Source organism: Myotis brandtii, unplaced genomic scaffold (assembly GCF_000412655.1).
Source record: "Myotis brandtii unplaced genomic scaffold, ASM41265v1 scaffold18, whole genome shotgun sequence".
Taxonomy (NCBI): domain Eukaryota; kingdom Metazoa; phylum Chordata; class Mammalia; order Chiroptera; family Vespertilionidae; genus Myotis; species Myotis brandtii.
In genome coordinates, this window is record NW_005356674.1 from 7,718,801 (window position 1) to 7,741,026 (window position 22,226).

Here is a 22,226-nt window from a genome sequence, read left to right on the forward strand (position 1 = left end):
CCCGGGGTGGGGTGGGGGGCCCCCCCCCCCCGCGAGTGCACAAATTTTTGAGCACCGGGCCTCTAGTAGGTCTATATTTACATAGGACTTTTTAAAATTCCATTCTGAGCCTGTGCTTCCCTTTCAATTAAGTATTTTAAATAAGCAAATGTATAAACTAATAGACCACAAACCTAGACACATGGATTTAAGATTTTAGACTCAAGATACCATAGTAACCTCTGGTTCTAAATGCTATATCAAATATGTCAATCTCCTTTCTTCTATCTTTTATACTCACTCTCCTTGAATTTTACTTTCACTTGAAGGGAAACAATGTTTAATACAATTTATAAGGTAAGTTTAAATAAAGAACCTTTAACTTGAAGCATCTGTTACACACCTGAGAATCTTTTAACTTGTTCAACCAAGTGGGGTGAATGGTGGATACCATAGTTGAAACACAAAGTTACTTTGCAGAAGTAGAGCCTCCCTCATCTACTTCTGCTAAAAGAATGGCCTTTCAGAATTCCCTAAATATGGGGGAACTTCCTCCAAAGGGGACATTTATTTCTCACTTAAGACATGGTTATATTTCTTTAGAAACATTTGGAAAACATTTATTTAAAGGGGCAGAGGAGCCCTAACGGGCATGGCTCAGTGGATAGCGTGTTGGCCTGCGGACTGAACAGCTGTGAGTTCGATTCTGGTCAAGGGCACATGCCGGGGTTGCAGGCTTGATCCCTAGTGGGTTTGTGCAGGAGGCAGCCGATCGATGATTCTCTCTCATCATCAGTGTTTCTATCTCTCTCTCCCTCTCCTTTTCTCTCTGAAATCAATAAAAATATTTTTTTTTTTTAAAAATAAAGGAACAGAGGAAGTAAATGTTACATAGATATGAGGTAATGTAAGGGAAAGACATAAGTAGCCCTGTCCAGAGACCTAATTTTGTCCTTTCTTTTTGAAAGGGAAAAGAGAATGACAGATAGCTGACTGAGACAAATATGAATTTGACAGGTATATGGATTCTAAAAATGTTTAAAAGCAACAGAATTTGTTTATAGATCCATTTATTATCATCTTCAATAAATTATTAGAATATAAACTCATATTAGTTGTTCCACAGAATTTAGGAATCTTACCAGCTGAAGACATAGACGGTGACCATAAGCAGCTGAATAATGAACTGCATTGTATCCTTGCTTATCCCGGATCCCTGGATTTGCATCATTTCTTAGCAAGTATTCTAGGCACCTATTTGCAGAAACAACATATTCAAAATTCTGAATCCTGCATTTTAACTAGTGATAAAAACAGACAAAAATAAAAAGACATTTTTCTTACATCTGAGCAATGTAAAATCATAAATACACCTAGTCACTTAAATGACATTGACTGTAAGTTTCATAAAAATACAAACTAACTGTTCATAAGAGAATCTTCTTCATTCAAAGCAAATACCTCCCAAGTCTGTCAGCAAGCACAGTGCACCTAAGGGCTGTCTTTTACAGTCACAACCTATGGGACCACCTGCTCCCCTCACACAACATCTGATGTGATTGAAGTCTTAAGTGGTGGTGAGCATCCTATGTTGGCAAATATTACTTCTCACCTATCTGGAACACAGAGTGAGCACAATATCTCATTAGGACACTCAATAAAGGATGCAAGGACATTTCACAAAACGGAAGTCAGAATTCAATGATCTTGAATCAGAAGACTGAGAAGGGTGTAAACAGTGTAAAACTGGTATGCAAGTGACAAGAAAGACCTTTGCATGGGAGAAATACTTCATTTCTGTGCTATTAAAATATGAGAAAAATAATTTTAAAAGGCACTATATGATCCACACTGTTATAATTTTAGTAATTTTATTGTTACTATAGCAAAAAAAAAAAAAAGAGAGTACTAAATTAGAAATTAAAAGATTTGTCTCTAGGGCTGATTTGATACTAATGATGATCTTGGGTAAATCACTTCATCTTTATAATGAAACTAGAGGCCCAGTGCACAAAATTCATGCACTGGGGGGGGTGTGTGTGTGTGTGTGTGGTGTGTATGTGTGTGTATATGTGGTGGTGTCCCTTAGCTCAGCCTGCACCCTCTCCAATCTGGGACCCCTCAGGGGATGTCTGACTACTGGTTTAGGCCCGATCCCTGTGGAGTCGGGCCTAAACCGGCAGTCGGACATCCCTCTCACAATCCGGGACTGCTGGCTCCCAATCGCTCGCCTGCCTGCCTGGCTGATTGCCCCTAATCACTCCCCTACCAGCCTGAGTGACGCCTAACTGCCCTCCCTGCTGGCCTGGTTGCCCCCAACTGCCCTCCCCTGCCGGCCATCTTGTGGTGGTGATCTTGGTCCATATGGGGCAGCCATCTTGTGCGAGGGCATGACAGTCAATTTGCATATTACTGCTTTATTATATAGGATGGCCTCTGTCTATTCATTTGATAAATGGGGGTGGGAATCCAACAAAATAACCTAAATTCTATTCATGCTCACATTACAAGTCCATAATTATTCAGTAATAATTTGTCTAATATTGCAATATGACTAAATATAGGAAAAATGTGTAAGCAAATACTTCTTAAAAATTCAAGTTTACAAAAGCACACTGAGGTTATATGAAAACCAATAAGAAGGAATCCTTAAGCCGAAACCGGTTTGGCTCAGTGGATAGAGCGTCGGCCTGCGGACTAGGGGGTCCCGGGTTCGATTCCGGTCGAGGGCATGTGCCTGGGTTGCGGGCACATCCCCAGTGGGAGATGTGCAGGTGGCAGCTGATCGATGTTTCTAGCTCTCTATCTCTCTCCCTTCCTCTCTGCAATAGAATATATTTTAAAAAAAAAAGAAAAAAAAAAAAAAGAAGGAATCCTTAAGCAATGTAATTGATTTTCAGTAATTATCATATATATGTATCATATATATATAACTACTATTAAGGAGTAATTATGAAACCAATTTACACACAAATACACACACACACACACACACACACACACACACGGAGCATTCTTTTTTTTTCTTAATATATTTTATTGATTTTTTTACAGAGAGAAAGGGAGAGGGATAGAGAGTTAGAAACATTGATGAGAGAGAAACATCGATCAGCTTCCTCCTGCACACTCCCCACTGGGGATGTGCCCGCAACCAAGGTACATGCCCTTGACCGGAATCGAACCTGGGACCCTTGAGTCCACAGGTCGACGCTCTATCCACTGAGCCAAACCGGCTAGGGCCCGGAGCATTCTTTTCATTGCCAATCCTTATTTGTTTAATGCTGAATTGCTTAAAATCCTTTAAATCTTAGAAATTATTTACAGAATCTATAGCTATCACAATTATCCTTAATGGTAGTAAATGTTCATTCTTTTAGGTGAAATTTTAGTATTTATGTACAGCTAAAATTATTGACAAACACTGTGAACTGGGTATCACTATGATTAAAAACCCCAATCTGACTTCTTAATTGACAGGCCTGATGATTCTTGGTGTTCATAAACTGGCTGTAAGGGCACTTCAGTAAGTGCTCCGGGCAGTGTGCAAACTGCACACTTCCTAGGTGCCCAGCTCCAAAGTCAACACTCACTGCAAAGATGGAGAAAAGATGGGCAGGACTGGAGAGCAGTCTCATTGCCTCACAGGCACAAACACTTCACCTAGGGCATACCTTATCTTTACTCAAGTTCTCTAGATATGAGTGATAAAACGGGAATAGTTCTCCTTACTGAGACCTGAATACAAGACAGTCTATCAGAGGAAAGAACTATTTTAAGATAACTTGCTGATACATGAGTACTAAAAAAAAAGATTTATTTAAGGAAAGCAAAACAAGCAGGTAAGTTCATGTTTACTTTCTAAAGTAGGGGGGGCATGTCTCAAAGCACTATTTTCAGTGACTAGTTCCAAGTTTTCAGAATTAAATGGTTTGAAACAATTTAACTGTTATACATGCAGTAGTTTCTATCAAAACACATTATTTCTATAATTTTTTACAGTAACACTACTCGGATGATTGGTCTGTAACAAAACAAAGACTAAGAGTTGATTTATAGTGATAGAATTCCTCCTACTAGCATGGCTTTTAGATCCTAAGTAATTTCATAACTACTTTGTGAGACAAACATTCTTTGTAACAAAGGGAAAAAGTTCTGACACCCAAAATAATTAAATGACTTGTTCCAAATATTTTTGGCTAGAATGTGGTGAAGCAAGGACTAACCTCAGGTCTTCTCTTCATCTAGTGTTCTTTCCATGCTACTAAATGCTTTAGCACAAGGGTGAATGAGTTAGTGATACTTTAACCTGGGTGTTTCTAAAATACTGAACCACAAAATTACTTGGCCTTGAAAATCTGGACCTCACTTTTAATTTGCAAATAAGGTGGAAGGGAGAGAGTATCTTTTAATTTACTTTTCCTGATTATAAGTTAAGATATGCTCATTTTATAAAACTCAAAAAATTAAAAAATGAAGACTTCTATAATCTCAATCCTTCCCCTAAAATAAATTATGCATGCAAAATCAGGAGGAATTATTTATGACTAAATAGCTAAGTAATAAACTATAATTACTGTTATAATTTACCTTCATTTAATATATTAGACAAATTAAGTATTCTCATCCCAATTAAGCACATAATTTAAATCAGAGTGTATTAGAAACTATTTCTCCTATTCTTCCCCTACCACCTAAGAACTTCTAACACTTTAAGATTTGAAGGATAGTGATATTCCAGTCTCACAGCCCAATCTTCTGGTAGCATTGCCCATGTATCTCTTCTCTTCCCCTTCCCCTATGATATACTCAAGGCTACTAGTAGCCTTTGAAAAGTCAGATGAAAAAAAAACATGGAGGTGATATTAAGATGTGTTTTTGGCAGGGGGGAGGAAAGAGACCTTTATCTTTCTTCTATCATCTCAGTCAATAGGAAGGTTATTATTATATTGAAATAGGTAAAAATAACTATAATTAAGGAATAATTATGAAACCAATTTATTTCCCACTCTAGAGACTTAAGGAAAGATAATCAACACCAACAAGTTCAAAAAGGAAATATAAATTTGCAATAAAAATAGCCATGCATTATGGCAGACGTGATTCTACGGGAGCAACGATCCTTCATTCTCACCACATGATACTTACTTGCCATCTGTGTCTGATGTAGCTGCATAGTGCAGGGGTGTGCATCCTCTTTCATCAAGGTCGTTCACACTGGCTCCTGATCCCACAAGAGCAAACAGGCACTGGTAATTGCAGTTGGCAGCAGCATAGTGCAGTGGAGATCTTTTGCGCCCAAGTTAATATAAGAAAAATAAAAGTCAGGGGCATAGAGGAGTAAACAAGAACACAGTGGACGCTTCTTACTCCACTCAGTTACAATACAAGAGAGCCTGAGATTGATTTCTGCCATAAACTAAGTCTTTTGGAGGGCTGGACAGAAAGCTGAGGAGGAGAAAAGTTAGGCAGCAGAAAACCTCTAAGAATATGAAATTAAAAACACAGTTAAAAGATTTCATGGTCTCTGGAAGTTACAATTCCAGTCTTTTGAGTGAATTACAGACAACCTCAGTATTCTGTTCAGAAATTTGGCAACCTTTATTTTAACAAAACTTTCCCTATACTAAAAAATAACTATTAAAGTTATTATTTATTGAGAGTCAGTTCTATTTGATACTAAACTGTGTATTCCCATCCTTATTATATAATTCAATAAAACATTATATAAATTGATGAAAACAATGCTTCATAGTAAGAGGTAGCAGCTTCTGTTCATGTCTCAGTAGAAGAATAAAAGAGAAAATATAGGAGCATTAAAAAGAGTGCTCAGTTATATCCACTATATGGTAGAGCTACAAAGTAATATCAGATTTTAGAAGCAAAAATTACATAGTTTTGAAGATTGTTCACTATTCAGAAGAGTTAGAGCACTGTTCTAATTTCTAAAGACTGAATATTCATAGCCTATTTCTTTCCAGTTACTGAAATGAAACAGAATGTTACTACATTTAGGAGTCCATGTCTTTGGTTTGCAAAGCTATGATTCCATGACTTTTCTTAAAAAAGAAGAAAAGGGAGGAGGAGAAAACAGAAAAGTAAAGATAAAATTTAGTCCAATCTTCATGCTATATATTTTTTAAAACATTTACCAAGGGAAAAAACAGTAAAACATTATTTACTGAATAATGATATAGCATAGTAATAGTACTTTAAAAAATGCAATTAACCCTGAATTACTTTCAAACTTCTATTCTCAGAACCTGCTTCTGAAGCTCTATTTGTAATATAGAATGCTTCAAGTGTTATGAATTAACTAATACAGGATGGACTAAAGTGTAATTATAAAAACAAATTCACTATAAAAATTTTGCATTCCAAAGCCAAAATGATTTTTGATTTTGCAGGTGATTAGTTCCTTCCATTAGCAGACTTATGAGAGCCGCCTGTCCCTCAAAGTAATTATAAGATCAGATAGTTTTTTCTTTTCTTACATGCATTTCTAATTCCCTATCATAGTTAATTCTATTTATTTCTGCACTGGCCTAACCACATTTCCTTCTTACACACCCACCCTTTTTTGTCATATACACTTTGATACAATTCTCAAATTCTTCACACACACAATTTTGCTCCTATTGCCACCTCTATTTTTCAAACCAATTCAAACTGCCTTTGATTCTTACTTACATGGTTCTAACACTCTAGCAGGGAGGTGGATAGAGACCTTTATCTTTCTTCTACCACTTCAGTCAATAGGAAGGTTATTATATAGCAGATAACAGTGGTTTTAAGTATTACCACCACAAATGCTAGCAACAATGAGGCCTGGGTTTGAACCCTGAGAATGAGGATTGGTTGAGTGACTGCAAAGGGACTCAGTCATTTCACAGGTGCTTTCCTATAGGTCCTGCTCAGGGAGTGTTTGTGGATATGCTGGTATGTGTATTTGTGTATGTGGGGAGTTACAGGAGAGGAGAAAGGAAAATTACATATATATTTGCCATTTCCTCCCTCTCTCTAGTGCTCTGTAACCAACATGGGCATTGCACACTCTGACAAAAAAGGAATGCCTTGGGGGAAAGGAGAACATACTGAGCTCTAGCTTGTTTCTGGAAGAGACCACAGGGTTTTACATTTCCATGGCTATAATTATGGGAGGAGAAATGATACCAAGAGGTAGAGAAGTGCTTATAACGTAAAGTTATAAAGTGCCAGAAGGCAGCATGGGGCTGTGGCAGGGGCTTGGGTGGAAGAAGATCCTGGGTAGGAATGAATATTTATAAGTTATCAACTTACTTAAACCTTGCAATGAATCATGATCACAATGCTAAAATGTTCAGTTAATTCTCAGAAGCCAGTTAGAAGGTCAAGCAAGTCACTGAGTAAATAACATTAATTAGGCTCTACAGAAGAACTGTATCACACCTTACCTCCCAAATTTGTCCTTTTTGTTGAAGTCTGCACCAGTATTCAGCAGAAGGTTTAGGCACTCCAAATTTCTATCCAGGAAAAAATAAAATACTTAATTGTTAATAATTTAATAATGAAATTGGTAGGTTTAAATATGCATAAAAAACATGTTTTCAAATGAGAGTAAAGTGAATAATATGGCACAATTTATATTTTATGAAGAATAAAAACATTAAAATTCATCTTATCTGAAATTTAAAAAGTTATATACATACATATTGCTCATTGATAGGAAATAACAAATGAATCCTATTGTCACTATTAAAAAGGAAGTTCACATTTGTAAGTGTCTAAAGAGTTTTTAAGAGCCTTTAAATAAACTTCAAGCAACATGCTTAAACTTGAACAGTTTAAATTTAAGTGGTTTTTAATTCTAAATTGAATTAAAATAGGTTAAAAAAATCAAACCTGAAAACATAGATAATGTCCAAAATTAGCTATACCTTGCTTACTTAGATGCATCCTTAGTTAAAATTATAGGAGAATATGTTACATGCATGGGTATTTCTAAAATTTAATTTTTATAAACCTGAACATCAACTTACTATTTCTATGAAAATTGCAACTGCCAAACAATCAGACATTCATGTTGTCTGTTGTCCCTCTCTCTATAGGCAAGTAACATGGATGCTAGGTTTTAACTGGAAGGTTCTTTGGTGACATTGGAAGAACAAGAGGACCCAGTCACATGTTAACAATCCATCTCTACAACTGAGACTGGCCTAGTGGTAGTCTTGGTTCAACACACTTCGAAATTATCAGTAATTGTTAAGGAATTATTATTGGAAATAAAACTCTTGCAAATGTCTTCCTGAAAAAGTCATCAAGAATTAAACGGCTTATCACAACTTTAGGGTTTAGATTATCAAAAGCATTAGATTAGCATCATGCTTCAGGGACCAAGGGTTTTTATTCCCCCTACAATGTTATTGATTTCAGAGAGAGGAAAGAAGAAAGAGGTAGAAACATCAATGATGAAAGAAAATCATTGATTGGCTGCCTCCTGCATGCCCCCATTCTGGGAATTGAGCCCACAACCCAGGGAATGTGCCCTGACTGGAAGCCGAATTGTGACCTCCTGGTTCACAGATTGACACTCAACCATTGAGCCATACCGGTCAGGCGGGACAAGAGTTTTAGTTGAAGTTTGTTGTTCATTCAAACCAACTGTCTAATTTGCCCTAGTAGTAGTAATTAATACTCAAAACTTAGTCCAAAATCTTTCAATTTCAAATTTTCCATTTCATATATATTCTTCCTGAGTAGAAGGAAGACATAAACAAGCTATTAACATTTCCCCCGCCCTGAAATTATAATTAAAAATTCCTTAACACCTTCTCAAAGAATAGTAGTATTACTTAAAATACTCCCAATGTTTTGATGCTCTTACTGGAAGAAATATATTTTTCATTTACCCAGAAATCATTCTTATAAAAAGCAATAACTTCCTTTTGTAAGTCTGTTCTCTCTCTCCTACTCACAATTTATGACTTAGGTGGATAAAGATTTAAGAAAAGCAATTTCTACTACTCAGGACTTTCTTCTCCCAAACCATTCTTGTTATGTTTTCTATTTTGTGGTAGTCCAGAACTAATAAAGAGAATCAAAGAGAAAAACTGCCATGACCGACGACCTTTTTCTTAAAACAGTAACTGTTTTATTAACATACCCTCCAGCTGCAGCTGCATGGAGACAGGTCCTACCATTATCGTCTGGGGTATCTATGTCAAATCCTACAAGAAAAAAGACATTTTACATGTTATATAATGTTATAGATACATTACTTATATTACAGTATTTTGTCAAGAAATGTCAAGAGCCACACACCCCCCAATCTCAAACAAAACTATGAATTATAGTTACAAAATTATAGAAAATAGATTAATAATATACAATATTACAAAAAAATTACTACTAAAAAACAGGGTTTTAGGATAAGTGCTTGAGTACTTATTTAAAAACTATAGACACCTGAAACTAATATACTATATTGTATGTTGATTGTAATTGAAAAAACACACCAAAACAAATACAAATAAAAACCATAGAATACAATGGAATATTATTCAGCAATAAAGGAAAATAAAGTATTGATAATGCTACAACATGGATGCCCCTTGAGATCAATTTGCTAAGTGAAAGAAATCCGTCACAAAAGAGCACATCTTGGGTGATTCTATTTCTATGAACTGCCCAGAATAGGCAAATTTATAGACAGAAAGTAGATTAGTAGTTGCTTAGGGAGAAAATGGGGATTGAGTGCTAATGGGGCTTTCTTTTAGGAGGAAAATAAAAATATCCTAAAACTGACTGTAGTAAGGGTTATACACCTCAGAGAATATACAAAAAAAGACTGCAAACTTTAAGTGAATAAAGTGTACCATATGTGAATTATATCTTAATATGCTTCATTTTTTTAAAAAAGTTACAGGTGCTTTGCTACCTATAAATTTTTACTAACACTGAGAAGAGGTTTAGAATTCTCTTTCACAGAAAAATGGGTATGTGAATACTTATGGGGACACTCACACAATTTATTTTTATTTTTAAAAATATATTTTTATTGATATTTAGAGGGACATAAAGATAGAAACAGTGATGAGAGAGGAACATCATCGATCAGCTACCTCCTGCACACCCCTTATTGGGGATCGAGCCCACAACCCAGGCATGTGCCCTGAATGGAAATCAAACCTACGACCTCTTGGTTCCTGTGTTGATGCTCAACCACAGAGCCACACTAGCTGAGCACGCGCACACACACACATTTAAAAACTCAAAACAGAATTAACTCACTTAAGAATTATCATTTAAGAAAAACTCAGAAGTGTCTGTCTCCAAATATGCTAATTTTCATGGAAACTTTCCCATAATCCTTTCAGCAATCATGAGTATTAATATATAAAATCTGTTCAACTTTCTTAACCTCTGAGAAATATAATCAATTAAATTTTATATATTTAGTAATTCTATGAATTTAACAAGGACCACAGTTTTGTAGTAATATTTATAAAAAACTATTCTGTTTTGTTTCAAACTGACTACGATTGTGGCATTTTAAAATAGTAATTAGATGACATAAATAACTTCACAAACCGAGAGGATATTGTATGATGGAAATTAGCTCTTAAAAAGGAAGCATGCAAATAAAGATATTTTGCTTTTAGACATAACGGGACAATCCCAGAAGATGGTTAACCTTCAATGAACAGAAGCTGCTCTAGAAATACTCCACATCCCATTCCTAACTAACAGAGAGAAGAAAATCACTGGAAAAATAAAACCTTTTCCAGAGATGAAGAGAAAATTGAACCTTAAAATTAAAGGAGCCGCCCTAACTGGTTTGGCTCAGTGGATAGAGCGTCGGCCTAATGGACTGAAAGGTCCCAGGTTCAATTCTGGTCAAGGGCATGTACCTTGGTTGTGGGCACATCCCCAGTAGGAGGTGTGCCAAGAGGCAGCTGATCGATGTTTCTCTCCCATCGATGTTTCTAACTCTCTATCCCTCTCCCTTCCTCTCTGTAAAAAATCAATAAAATATATATTTTTTTAAAAAAATTAAAGGACACAACATTTTCTAAGAGGGGTTAATACATGCTTCACATTTGGAGATATCTGTATGTAATTATCGAAGAACAAAGAAATTGTATTAAAATGGGGGTAGGAGACAAAATAATCAGTTTACAAAAGTCCCACTCACCAGAAGAAAGTAGTTTCCTGCAGCAATCTGAAAAACCACTCAAGGCTGCCAAATGGAGGGGGAACATTCCATGTATGCCACGCCTGAAATAAACCGGACAGTATTTTCATTACAATGCAAGAAAAAGACAATAAATTACTTAAAGTGAAAAGACAGGTGGGTCAAAATCTTAACACCTTGGAGAGCAATTTGGCAATAGGTTAAAGGTGGGCATAACTTATTATCCAGCAGTTTTCCTCAAAGAGTAAGGTTTTTTTAACCACAGCACTACTGTCATTATAAACTTTGTTGTGTGTGTATGTATGTATGTGTGTTTGTGTGTGTATGGGGGCCATCCTGTGCATGTAGGATGTTCAGCAGTGCTCCTGTGTGCTACTTACACTACACTATATGCCAGGAACATCCTCCTCTCAAAATTATTGCAACCAAAAATATCTATACTAATAAAAGCGTAATATGATAATTAGACCGGACATCTTCCGGACGTCCTTCCGGACAAAGCCACGGTGGCGGGGGGCGAGGCAGAGACAGTTAGGGGCGATCATTCTGGCAGAGGCAGTTAGGGGCCATCAGGCAGGCAGGCGAGCGACTAGGAGCCAGCGAGAGGGATCCCGGGTTGAATAGGGTGCAGGCCGGCCGGGCTGAGGGATCCCCCGCCCCCCCAACCCCCGTGCACAAATTTCATGCACTGGACCTCCAGTATTAAAAATAAATAGACCACACAAATTAAAAGCTCTAATCAAAACTGCATAATCTAGAAAGAACTGGAGTTAAAAAATATTTTAAAATACTCTATGCTGGCTTACCAAATGAAATTGTATTACCAAACACTCTGTTCTACCACATCGTAAATACAAAAAGGAGAAAAAAAACCCTCTAGCAATTAGTACAATATGTAATTGCTGGAGGCTAAAACCCACATTTCTAATAGAAATATCTAGGAAAATGCAGTTCACTTCCTTCTGTGTTTCTCTGTCACAGCTATCGACGCCTTGGTAAGTACTTACTTTGCAGTGTCAGCACCACTTGTAATAAGAGTGTTGATTAGCAGTTCATGGCCATATCTTGCTGCTATGTGCAAAGGGGTGTTTCCATTTTTATCCTCACAGTCAATTACAGCTCCTGCAATAAAGGACATGCTATCAGACACTAGATTATATAAAGATCAAGACAAATCTATTACATGAAAAGCAAGATAAAGTTCTATTCAAGCACACTGATGGATTTAACTAGATTTCATTCATAGTACATTGGTCTAGGCACTGGAGTTACAGATTTTATACTTAGGGGTTCTGGGGTCCAATAAGTTTGGAGACCATTGTTTTAAAGCAAAATTAAACACATTTCTTTAGAACAAGACTTTTCAGAACGTTAATGTGCACACTCTCACATCATCAAGAATACTGCATGCAATGCTTCACAAAGTATTTGATCATGAACCTGTTCCTATTTTTCCTCTGCAAAACCACTAACAGCTGTTATCTTGAGAAACATGTCTTGAAAAACATTGCTTTAAAGCACTGCGCCTAAAAGTTCTTTTTACTTAAAAGTTTAGCTTGCCTAGTATTAATTCAAATGCAAAAGAATACAAGTTCAAAAGTAAATGAAAATTCTAAAAATAGTTCAAAATATTAAAAAGGGGAAAAAAGATATTTGCAACAGAGTTTTATTTATATATAATATATAATGCAGTGGAAAGGCAGAATTTTCTCTTTAGCAATGTTTTTAAAAAGCCAACATTACTGCTAGAGAAATTAGATTTATAATCCAGGGGAAACAACTAAAAATAAATTTAAGAAATTATGTAAAAAACATATACATGGCATTTTATTTTATTTGGTTTTCATGAGATCTGACATCAAATATTTAAAAAATAGACTACTATGACAAGTCCTCAATACCATTCATTTTGTGGATGTTTTTACTACATTTAAGAAAAAAAAACAAACAGAAATACTTTTTACCACTCTGGATAATGGTTTGTGATCTGGAGAATCTACCGTGGAGGGCAGTCATGTGCAGTGGGGTTTTCCCATCTTTGCTCTGAAATAATCAAACAAAAAAAATTTAAAATAATTATCCTATCCATAATATGTAATCCTTAGTTTCATTTTTAATGTTCTCTTGTATTTTTATTTTGTATAACTATTACTCAAGTGTTAAGTTTAGCTGAAGCTATGGAGGTAAAACAGTTGTTGAAAATTATGAACTAATTTCTTAGCATGTGTATTATAAAGCACAAATTTAAAAAAAAATCAATGCCTACAGTTTATAAAAAGCTCTGCATGGTAGGTACAGTGTAATCTTACTATCATTCCTATCTCATAGGTGGGGAAACTGAAGTACAGGATATTAACCAAGCCATATAATCGGGAATGGGACACAGCCAGGATGTGCTTCCCACATTTCAAAAATTTCACATTGCTCTAATTCCTTCATTTTAAGAAATATTGAATCCCTCCTCAACCAAGGAAAAGTGAATGTTGTAATTAACCTCAGCCCATAATTCACTTAAAAACTGATATATTATTTTTGTTAGGTATTTTCTCAAATTACTTAAAATAATAAATCAAACTAGATGTGCATGTGTGTATTTAATGTGAAAGTTCTGAAATTAAAAGGAGTTCTAAACATGAAAACAATGCTTGAGTTAGGTAAAGTCTTTTTTTCCCCAAAATTATTTAACAAATCAAAACATATACATGACCACCAAAAAAGGAAAGGAATTGTTTTATAATTCTAATCCTTCACAATATTCAACATACCTTCTGTGTATATATTCAAAACTGAAATGTGGTAAGTGCCAAGTTTACACTAAAACTGTATAATGCAGATCTCCTTAAGAAACTCTCATGTCAAAAGGATCTATATAATACCTTCAACAATAAAGATTAAAAGAAGAAAAAAAAAACCATCATGTCATTCATTATAATAATGGAGTATTAGATTTATTTCATAAATACCTATTTAGGTATTTGATTCTTTAATTTTATATTCATATTTTCAAGCAAACAAGCCATCCAATTGGCAACATTGTGAAAAATTTCAAAATAGAAAAGTTGAAAGAGTATTACAGTGAACACCCATACACATACCACTGAGATTTCAGAGAGGAAGGGAGAGGGAGATGGAAACATCAATGATGACAGAGAACCACTGATCAGCTGCCTCCTGCATGCCCCCTACTAGAGCCCACAACCCAGGCATGTGCCCTGACCAGGAATTGAACCATGACCTCCTGGTGTTCAACATTCAACCACTGAGTCACATCAGCCAGGCTGTTTTTTAAACTATAGAATCTGGAACACCATGTAAATGGAATTTCAACTGTTCTAGATTTGACAGAAATGGAAATAGTATATATATATATTCTTGTGTAAGGCTTCACTCAACATATTTTAAAGATTCATCTATGTTCTTGTATCAGTAATTTGTTACTTTTTGTTGAGGAATGATATGTTACTGATATTGTTTTAAATAGTGAACTCCTAAATACTAGTGTGGATTCCAATTGTATTCCTACCTTCATATTGACGTCAGCCCCATTGCCCACCAGGAGCTCTAAGCACAGCGCTCCATGTGTTGAGGCAGCAGCAAAGTGCAAAGGAGTAAATCCTTTCTCATTCTTCTGATTTACATTAGCACCACTATCTATAAGTTCATTCACTACAACATCTTGTCCATTATAGCAGGCTACATGAAGAGGTGTATTTCCATAGGCATTTGGTTCATTCATCTATTGGGAGAAAACAAAATGTCAATGTTAAAGTAGTGTTTCTAATTATCCTTGTTGTGAGTTATTTTAACAACATTTTGCTTGCAAGCAAATTATTAAAGTGAGAAACAGGGATAAATATACAGATAGGCTTATAATTCTCAACTTCTTTTAAAATAATGAACATTAAAAACAGCATTTTTGTATCAAACAGCATTTTGTACAGAGAATATAATTCACATGTACAATGTCTACTGCATGACAAAACTGAATGATTCCAAGAGAGATATTTTAGTGAGATATAAAAGACTTCCAAGTAAAGGACATTTAGAGAATTAACTCTAAGAATCATGAAAAAATGAACACAAATGGAAAATTCTGAGGTATTAATGAATAATGTGCACATGCTTAGCCTTTTCACTTACAGTGATAAAAGTTAGTAATGTAGTAGGTATCAGAAAATTTTTTAAATGAGTGGCATTTTTTTCTATTTAATATATTTTTACAACTTGGGCTCTAGACATTTTCCAGTCTTACATATTGACATTTTACCAAAATAAATGTGCTCAAAATATGCTCAATACTGAGAAATAATTCATGCAACTCAAGTTATTCTTTTTTCTAATAAATAAAATGGGCAAAAGTCTACATGACTTTTGTGTAGTAAAGAATCTGACCTTTGCCAAAGAAATGTCTGGTCTTTGACCTTGTCTTCTGGGAGGTAATACACAGCATACGCAATAGGAGTGTCCTTGTTTAGGGAGGGAGCTGGCTACACTGGATCTTAAAGTAGTATTGGCGATAGCTGATGAGTCTTAGGGCCCTTTGGTATCATTGGATTTAGAGAATGAAATCAACAATGTGGGCAACTGATAAAATCAATCATCCCCATGTAATGGAAATCCAATAAAAACACTAAAAAGGAAGCTCAGGTGAATCTTTCTTGTTGGCAATACCATGCGCATATTGTCATACACTAATGCTTTGAGAGTAAGGAGTCCTAACTCCATGGGAGAGGCCAATGGAAGCTTTGCATTAAGAATACTCCTGAACTCTGTCCTATGTGTCTCTTCCTTCAGATATCTTCATTTGCATCTCTGCTGTATAATAAACCATAACTGTGAGTATAATAGCTTTTAGTGAGCTTTTTGAGTGATTCTAGTGAATTAGGAAACCTGAAGGTAGTTTTGGGAAATGCCCAAACTTGTAGTTGGTCAGAAGTAAAGGTAGTCTTGTATGGAAACTGTGCCCTCAAACCTTGTAGTTGGCCCCCACTTATCACAACTTTACATACCATTTTCTTTTCTCAGATACCTGGTAACAGAAATTGGGGGAAGTAAAAATGTAGCATGTGACTTTAGTCAAAGTACCTAGATTTAATCAACAAAAGATAATAGATATGGAATAGATTCTCCCTCAGAGTCTCCAGAACTTTGAGATTAAATCTGTTTAAAGTCACTTACTTTATGGTAATTTGTGAAGGCAGCCGTAGGAAACTAATAAATCATGCAATTGGAGGCTCTAAGTCTGACTATTTTAAAGTGTGTACAAATGTAATTTTACTCTCAATAAAATAAGCTTTAAAAATTGCATCAGAAAGGAACTTGAACAGAGATCAGAAACAAGGTTGTCTCATTTATCTAGATCAGGAGACCTTTAAAGCATTATGTTACTGTTGAAAATAGAGCTATAGGAACTGTTGAGATGCCTAAAAATGTGTTTAGATTTCTGAGACTTTTCAAGATCCCCACACTTTAGTAATTACTTGCTTGCTTTAGGCAAAGTGCTTCCCACAGTCCTTAAATTAAGTCTACAGAGCTCTATAGTCACCATATATTCTTTGGCCGACCAGAGGCTACTACCTACCTCTTTCTTGTTTGTCTGATCTAAACTGCATTCGTCTAGCAGAGACTTCCTTCTCTCCTAATTTGCTGCTCCTAAAATCTATGTTTTAAGAACCAGAGGAGGTTGTCAGAACTGTATTTAAAATTAGAGTAAATATACTCTTGGATAAAAAGTACTCCTGCTTAAAAGGATGGCCTGTGAAAGCTACAGGTATTCTAAGCTATAATTCCAAGATCAAATATATTCAGATAAAGCAGCAACCCTTTCTAACCAAACATTTATGGTTGATGGGCAAGAAACTCTAGTTTTCCTGCCTATCTCTTGCCAATATCCTGTAATGTGAATTGCTACAGTCATTTAGAGGGAATATTAGACTAAGTGGGCAAATAAGACTAACCATAACCTAGCCACTTAGAAAAAATAATTCATGTATGTCTGAGCTGCTGGTTTTCATAGCTGAAATGGAACTACAGAGCCTGGAATACGATGGAGAAGTAAAAACTTTTGTCACTCAAACATTCACCTTTGAAATGTATTTTACCTCTTCATCTACTTTGACTAATTACATGTCTTCATCAGATATCAGTGCACTATATATTATGTAAAGGACTATAAGTATATCTGGTTAAAAGACATAAAAATTATTGTATAAAATAATCTTTTAAATCTGAAGTAACTTCTACCAATAGTAAAATCACAAACATATAAAATTCTCCATTCCCTTATAGTGCTCAGTCTATAAACCTACATCAACTCCAAGGTCTAAAAGGTACTTGACTACGCTGATCATTCCACTAGAGGCTGCAGCATGAAGAGGTGTGTAAGACTTCTTATCCTTGCACGTCACTTCAGCTCCGTGTGCCACAAGTAATTTTACTACTTCAATGTGACCTGAAAATGTGTTTATGAAGAAAAAGTAAATATATCAGCATATGGAAAATATGAATATAATCCTGAACATCTTTAAAGGAAGGTAAAAATGCAAATTAACTAGATAATGCATGACAAATTACCAATAAATCACATTATAACCAGAGACAGGATGGAAGAAAATATAAAGAATTCAGGATACTTTTTTCTTAAACAAACTTATTTTTTAAATATAATTTTAATGGTTTTAGAGGGAGAGATAGAAACATCAATGAGAATCATCAATTGGCTGCCTCCTGCACGCCCCCTACTGGGGATCGAGCCTGCAACCTGGGCATGTGCCCTTGACCGAAATCGAACCTGGGACCCTTCAGTCCGCAGGCTGACGCTCTATCCACTGAGCCAAACCAACTAGAGCCAGGATACTTTTAAATAAATGTTGACAGAGGTAATAACTGTAAAAAACCTTTAATTGATTATTTAATGAAATGATAACCCTGCAATCTTTAGTTCTTCTTTTGCCTAGACCTTGTTGTTTTCAAGGTTTTAATGCCTTTTCAAATTCTGAGGTTAACTTTATATGTTTAGTGTAAGACATTAATTTATGTTTCTCTTCCTTAGTGAAATCTTCCACTTAGAAATTTGGAAGTGATTTGAGGTTTTTTCTTAAGTATGTTAGGTATTTAGAACATGCAGTTAAAAATCTCTTTTCCTCTAGTATTTCCACAAGATCTCCTTAACCAACTTAGTTTGTTACTCAGCCATGTATCAATCAGGATAGGCTAGATTATATATATACTGCGTTTAATGATCAACTCCCAAGCTCAGTGGCTTAAAAAATTAGCATTTTATTTTTCATTAAGACTGTAATAGCTTGGCAAGAGGGCTCTTCTCAGGCATTTAAGCACCCAGGTTGATGCAGCTGACCCCATTTTGAAGGTGGTTGGTCAGTCACTGTACCAGAAGGGCAATAGGCTGCAGAGCCTCAGAGGTGATGTTGCTTTCATTTCATTAGTCAGAACTAGTCTCAGCACCACCCAACCACACATGGAGGCCAGGAAGGGGAACATGGATCTGGAAGATGGGAGAACCACTATTCTTCTTTTATATTTTCTCGAATTTAATGAGATTATACAGTGCCTTCTCCTTCCATTTTCCTTTGCACCTCTGTGCCTCTGTTCATGGGATTCCTTCATTGTGTGGAATGTTCTGCTTGGACGTCTCTTTTCAAACATTGCTACTACTAATCCTTGAAGGCCCATGTCAGTTCCCATTTTCCCTGACCAACCACCTCTCTTCCCCAGAAGCCCTTTCAGCCCAAAGGACCATGTATCTGTAAATACTATCTAATAAGCATATAATATCTTATGAGGTTTCTTAAATTTGAATAAGTATTTAACTCTTTAATTGCTTTTATGCATTAGCTCCCCAAATATCTATCTTAAGCTCTTATGTTTTACGTCTTGCTATATTCCATGGGGCTGAGAACAGTGTTATATACAAAATAGGCACCCAATAATTATTTGTTACATTAAATAAATTGCTCATGATCTCGGTTTTTATATCCATTCACAGGGAATGTTAAGTTAATAACTGTAAAAATGAAACCTTCAAACATAGGCCCCCTCTCTTAAAAAATTAGGCAAGCATATAACAAGACACACAGGGTCAAGTAGATTTAGTTGTTTATATATAAATTATCAATTAAAGTGAATCCTTTCACCTATTTTTTCCCCATCTCAATATGAAAAAAATTTTTTAAATGATATTTTTAGGGAAAAAAGAACAATTAGGTGCCAAATTACATGTGACTATCATATAATATGAGTATTAACTGGTACAAATGATCCCTCATTACACATTACTTTCTGATCCATGGCCCTAGAAAGACAGCTACTTGAATTTATTATAATGCAGTGAAAATCAGAACTTATAACATCCAGGATATGCAAACATAAACATATATATATTTTTAAATATATTTTTATTGATTTCAGAGAGGAAGGAAGAGGGGGAGAGAGAGAGAAAGATAGAAACACAAATGATGAGAGAGAAACATTGACTGGCTGCCTCCTGCACGCCCCCTACTGGGGATCGAGCCTGCAACCTGGCACCATGTCCTTGACCAGAATCGAACCTGGGACCCTTCAGTTCGCAGGCCGATGCTCTAGCCACTGAGCAAAACCAGCTACAGCCAGTTTGGAGGTGACTTATTTAAAAGAAAAAAGGAAAGAAAGTTCTAGAGTGAAATAAATGATATTGTTCTAGCTGGGTGAACCCTCTGTCTTCAAGTATGTGTCTTTCTTGTCAATGTACAGAATGATGCTACCAATGGGATTAGACTTCATTTAATTCATCAACGTGTATTTTAAAAAATGACATCCATAGTATACATAATTCTGTAGTCAACAACATCCTTTTAAAAAATTATATCTCTGCAATGTGAATTTGATAAATATAATCACTATACTTCAGGAATTTTGAAAATTTCCTACTTTTTTCTTCTGTTGTTCATGAATGTATAAGAAAAGTAAAATGAACTATGCTTAGAATTTATAAGTTTTTATGGAAAGGAAAGGATGGAGAAAAAATGTCATTTTAAATCCATTCAAATTATGCATTGCTTCAAGAAGAAATAATGAGTTGCTAATCAAGGTAATTAATACTTATTCAGTACCTTTTATGTCTGTCATCACGGTAAGGTGACCTGAGGTAGAGCTTGGTTGGATATTGCTAAAAGTACTGAAAGCAATAGAAAAGATGAATGCTTAAAAGGGATTTTAAATGAAGGTTCGCGGAAGAAGCAAAAAAAGGGGTAGGGATGGGAAATGACCAATTCATTCTGGGGACAGAGGTGGGACTGGGGAACACTTGACAGAGAATTCAGTAATAGCATAAGGGTAAGAATAGACCCTAGGAGAAAAGTAAGGGAAGCATCAACCAGGGGGTAAGAAGGCCAGGGCAAACAAGGAAGCCTGTGGGAAATAAATTACATAAGATTAATACATGTAATCCTAATGTCTCTTACCCTGATATTGATAGATTCTCTGAATATAACCTAGACGTGACAATGACCTGGACTTAAGCTTGCTATTAGACTGGTCGAGAGCTCCCTACTTTCATGTTTAGCTCTCTTTAATCCCTAGTGCCTAAAACAGCTGAGTAGTTTTAGAAACTATGTGTCAATACTTCTCTTTCCATGCTGAAATAAGAGAAAGGGAAAGAAGAATTATGAATTTCTGAATGTTTGTGCTAAAAAATTAAATGGACAGTGAGGTCCAAGAAGCACAGAATACCTTTTTCAATTCACAATTGGCCTGAAAAGTGACACTTAGGGGATCAAGAAAAACAAAGCCATCTCAGGGCCAGTGAGATACACACACCCAGCTATTCTGGGAGCTCCATTTTAGAGATAACCTATAAAATCCCCTGGCCTCCAATTGCATGGAAACAGCTGTTTAGTCAAGTTTAATTCTTTGGAGGTAAAAGGCCTAATGCACTTTGCTTAATGTGTAAACCTTTCACATGAGGCGTATAATTTAAATCACACAGACTAGCTATTTCTAAGCTGTCTTTAAGAATAAGCTACACCAGAATATTCAGAAAGTTTCTAAGATTTAAAATCTGTGGGCTGTGAGGAGGGGAAGTTAGGATGCCATAGACTTGCTTCTGGATGTACATCAAGCATGTCAAACTTGCAGCCCGCAGGCCACATGCCTTATTTATTTTGCCCATGTTCGCCTTTGAGTTTGACATGCTTGATGTACACCGTCAGTGAACAGAAGAATTGCCCATTACATAACTAGAGGCACAAAACTTTGGTATGAGACAAACACCAAAAGACCAAGATTTTCAGCTTTTGGCTTTCAAAATAGGGACCAGATGACAATGACATTAGCCTTCATTTTTTATTTTCCTTTGCACCCACACTAACGGTTAGACTTGCTATTCAAGATGGATTCTACTGCTTGTGGTTATTTCTACTATAAGCAAAGGATTTTCCTAGACCTTAGGGTTATTGATAACTGGGTTAAGGTGTTTTCTTGTATTTTCACATTTCAAAATTTTAATAGTTTTAAAATTAATAATCTTCCTTTGAATCTTCCTTTACTCTTTTACTTTTAAGTGAAATATAGAAAAAGATAAAATCCAGAGCAGGGAGTAATGAGGATAAGCTATGCCTGTAAGAAAGGTGGCTAGCTAGATGTCAGGTATGTGAGTGGTAAATCAGGAATACCAGTATTATACAGAAGATATGTCGGTCCATATACGATACTTCCTAAGCCAGAGGAGCCTGAATAGTGGAAGCAGAAAGACAGACACCCTTTGGTGGGAAGAGAAAAAGCTCTGAGCTCCACGGCTGCAAAGGAAGGAGTTCTTTCAGTTCTGTTTCAAGAAGCTTGAAAAGCGAAAGCCTGTATCCATGGCTTCCTCCCAGAGGCACAACCCCAGCCTTGCAGGACTTGCAAGGTTTGTGGCAGGCTGTACTTCCTCCATGCTTAGAGATCCACTTTCACCTACAAGACAGCATTTCTACTCTGCTCTTTCTGAGCATTTTAAAGTACCCTGAGGTATGGTGATCTGCTTCCTCACTGGCTGGCCAAGTTATTTCAAGAGCCAATTAATGTTTTTGTTAGTATTTTGGCC

At 35.9% G+C, this 22,226-nt stretch overlaps 1 protein-coding gene across 9 annotated transcripts in view; it reads right to left on the reverse strand.

Moving 5' to 3' along the window:
• The window catches only part of ANKRD28 (ankyrin repeat domain 28), a 116,121-nt gene that overhangs the window by 24,739 nt on the left and 69,156 nt on the right, over nucleotides 1-22,226 (reverse strand). For 8 of the 9 annotated variants that reach the window (XM_005863619.2, XM_014537549.1, XM_014537554.1 and 5 more), the window contains 9 exons: nucleotides 17,458-17,600; nucleotides 14,673-14,885; nucleotides 13,114-13,192; nucleotides 12,157-12,271; nucleotides 11,150-11,232; nucleotides 9,119-9,182; nucleotides 7,410-7,478; nucleotides 5,125-5,265; nucleotides 1,122-1,233 (listed from right to left, as the gene is read on the reverse strand). In XM_005863619.2, coding sequence (XP_005863681.1) covers nucleotides 1,122-1,233; nucleotides 5,125-5,265; nucleotides 7,410-7,478; nucleotides 9,119-9,182; nucleotides 11,150-11,232; nucleotides 12,157-12,271; nucleotides 13,114-13,192; nucleotides 14,673-14,885; nucleotides 17,458-17,600 — 1,019 coding nt within the window. Of the gene's footprint in view, nucleotides 1-1,121; nucleotides 1,234-5,124; nucleotides 5,266-7,409; nucleotides 7,479-9,118; nucleotides 9,183-11,149; nucleotides 11,233-12,156; nucleotides 12,272-13,113; nucleotides 13,193-14,672; nucleotides 14,886-17,457; nucleotides 17,601-20,256; nucleotides 20,322-22,226 lie in introns of all 9 variants that reach the window. The other variant, XM_014537555.1, reaches the window with a different exon arrangement.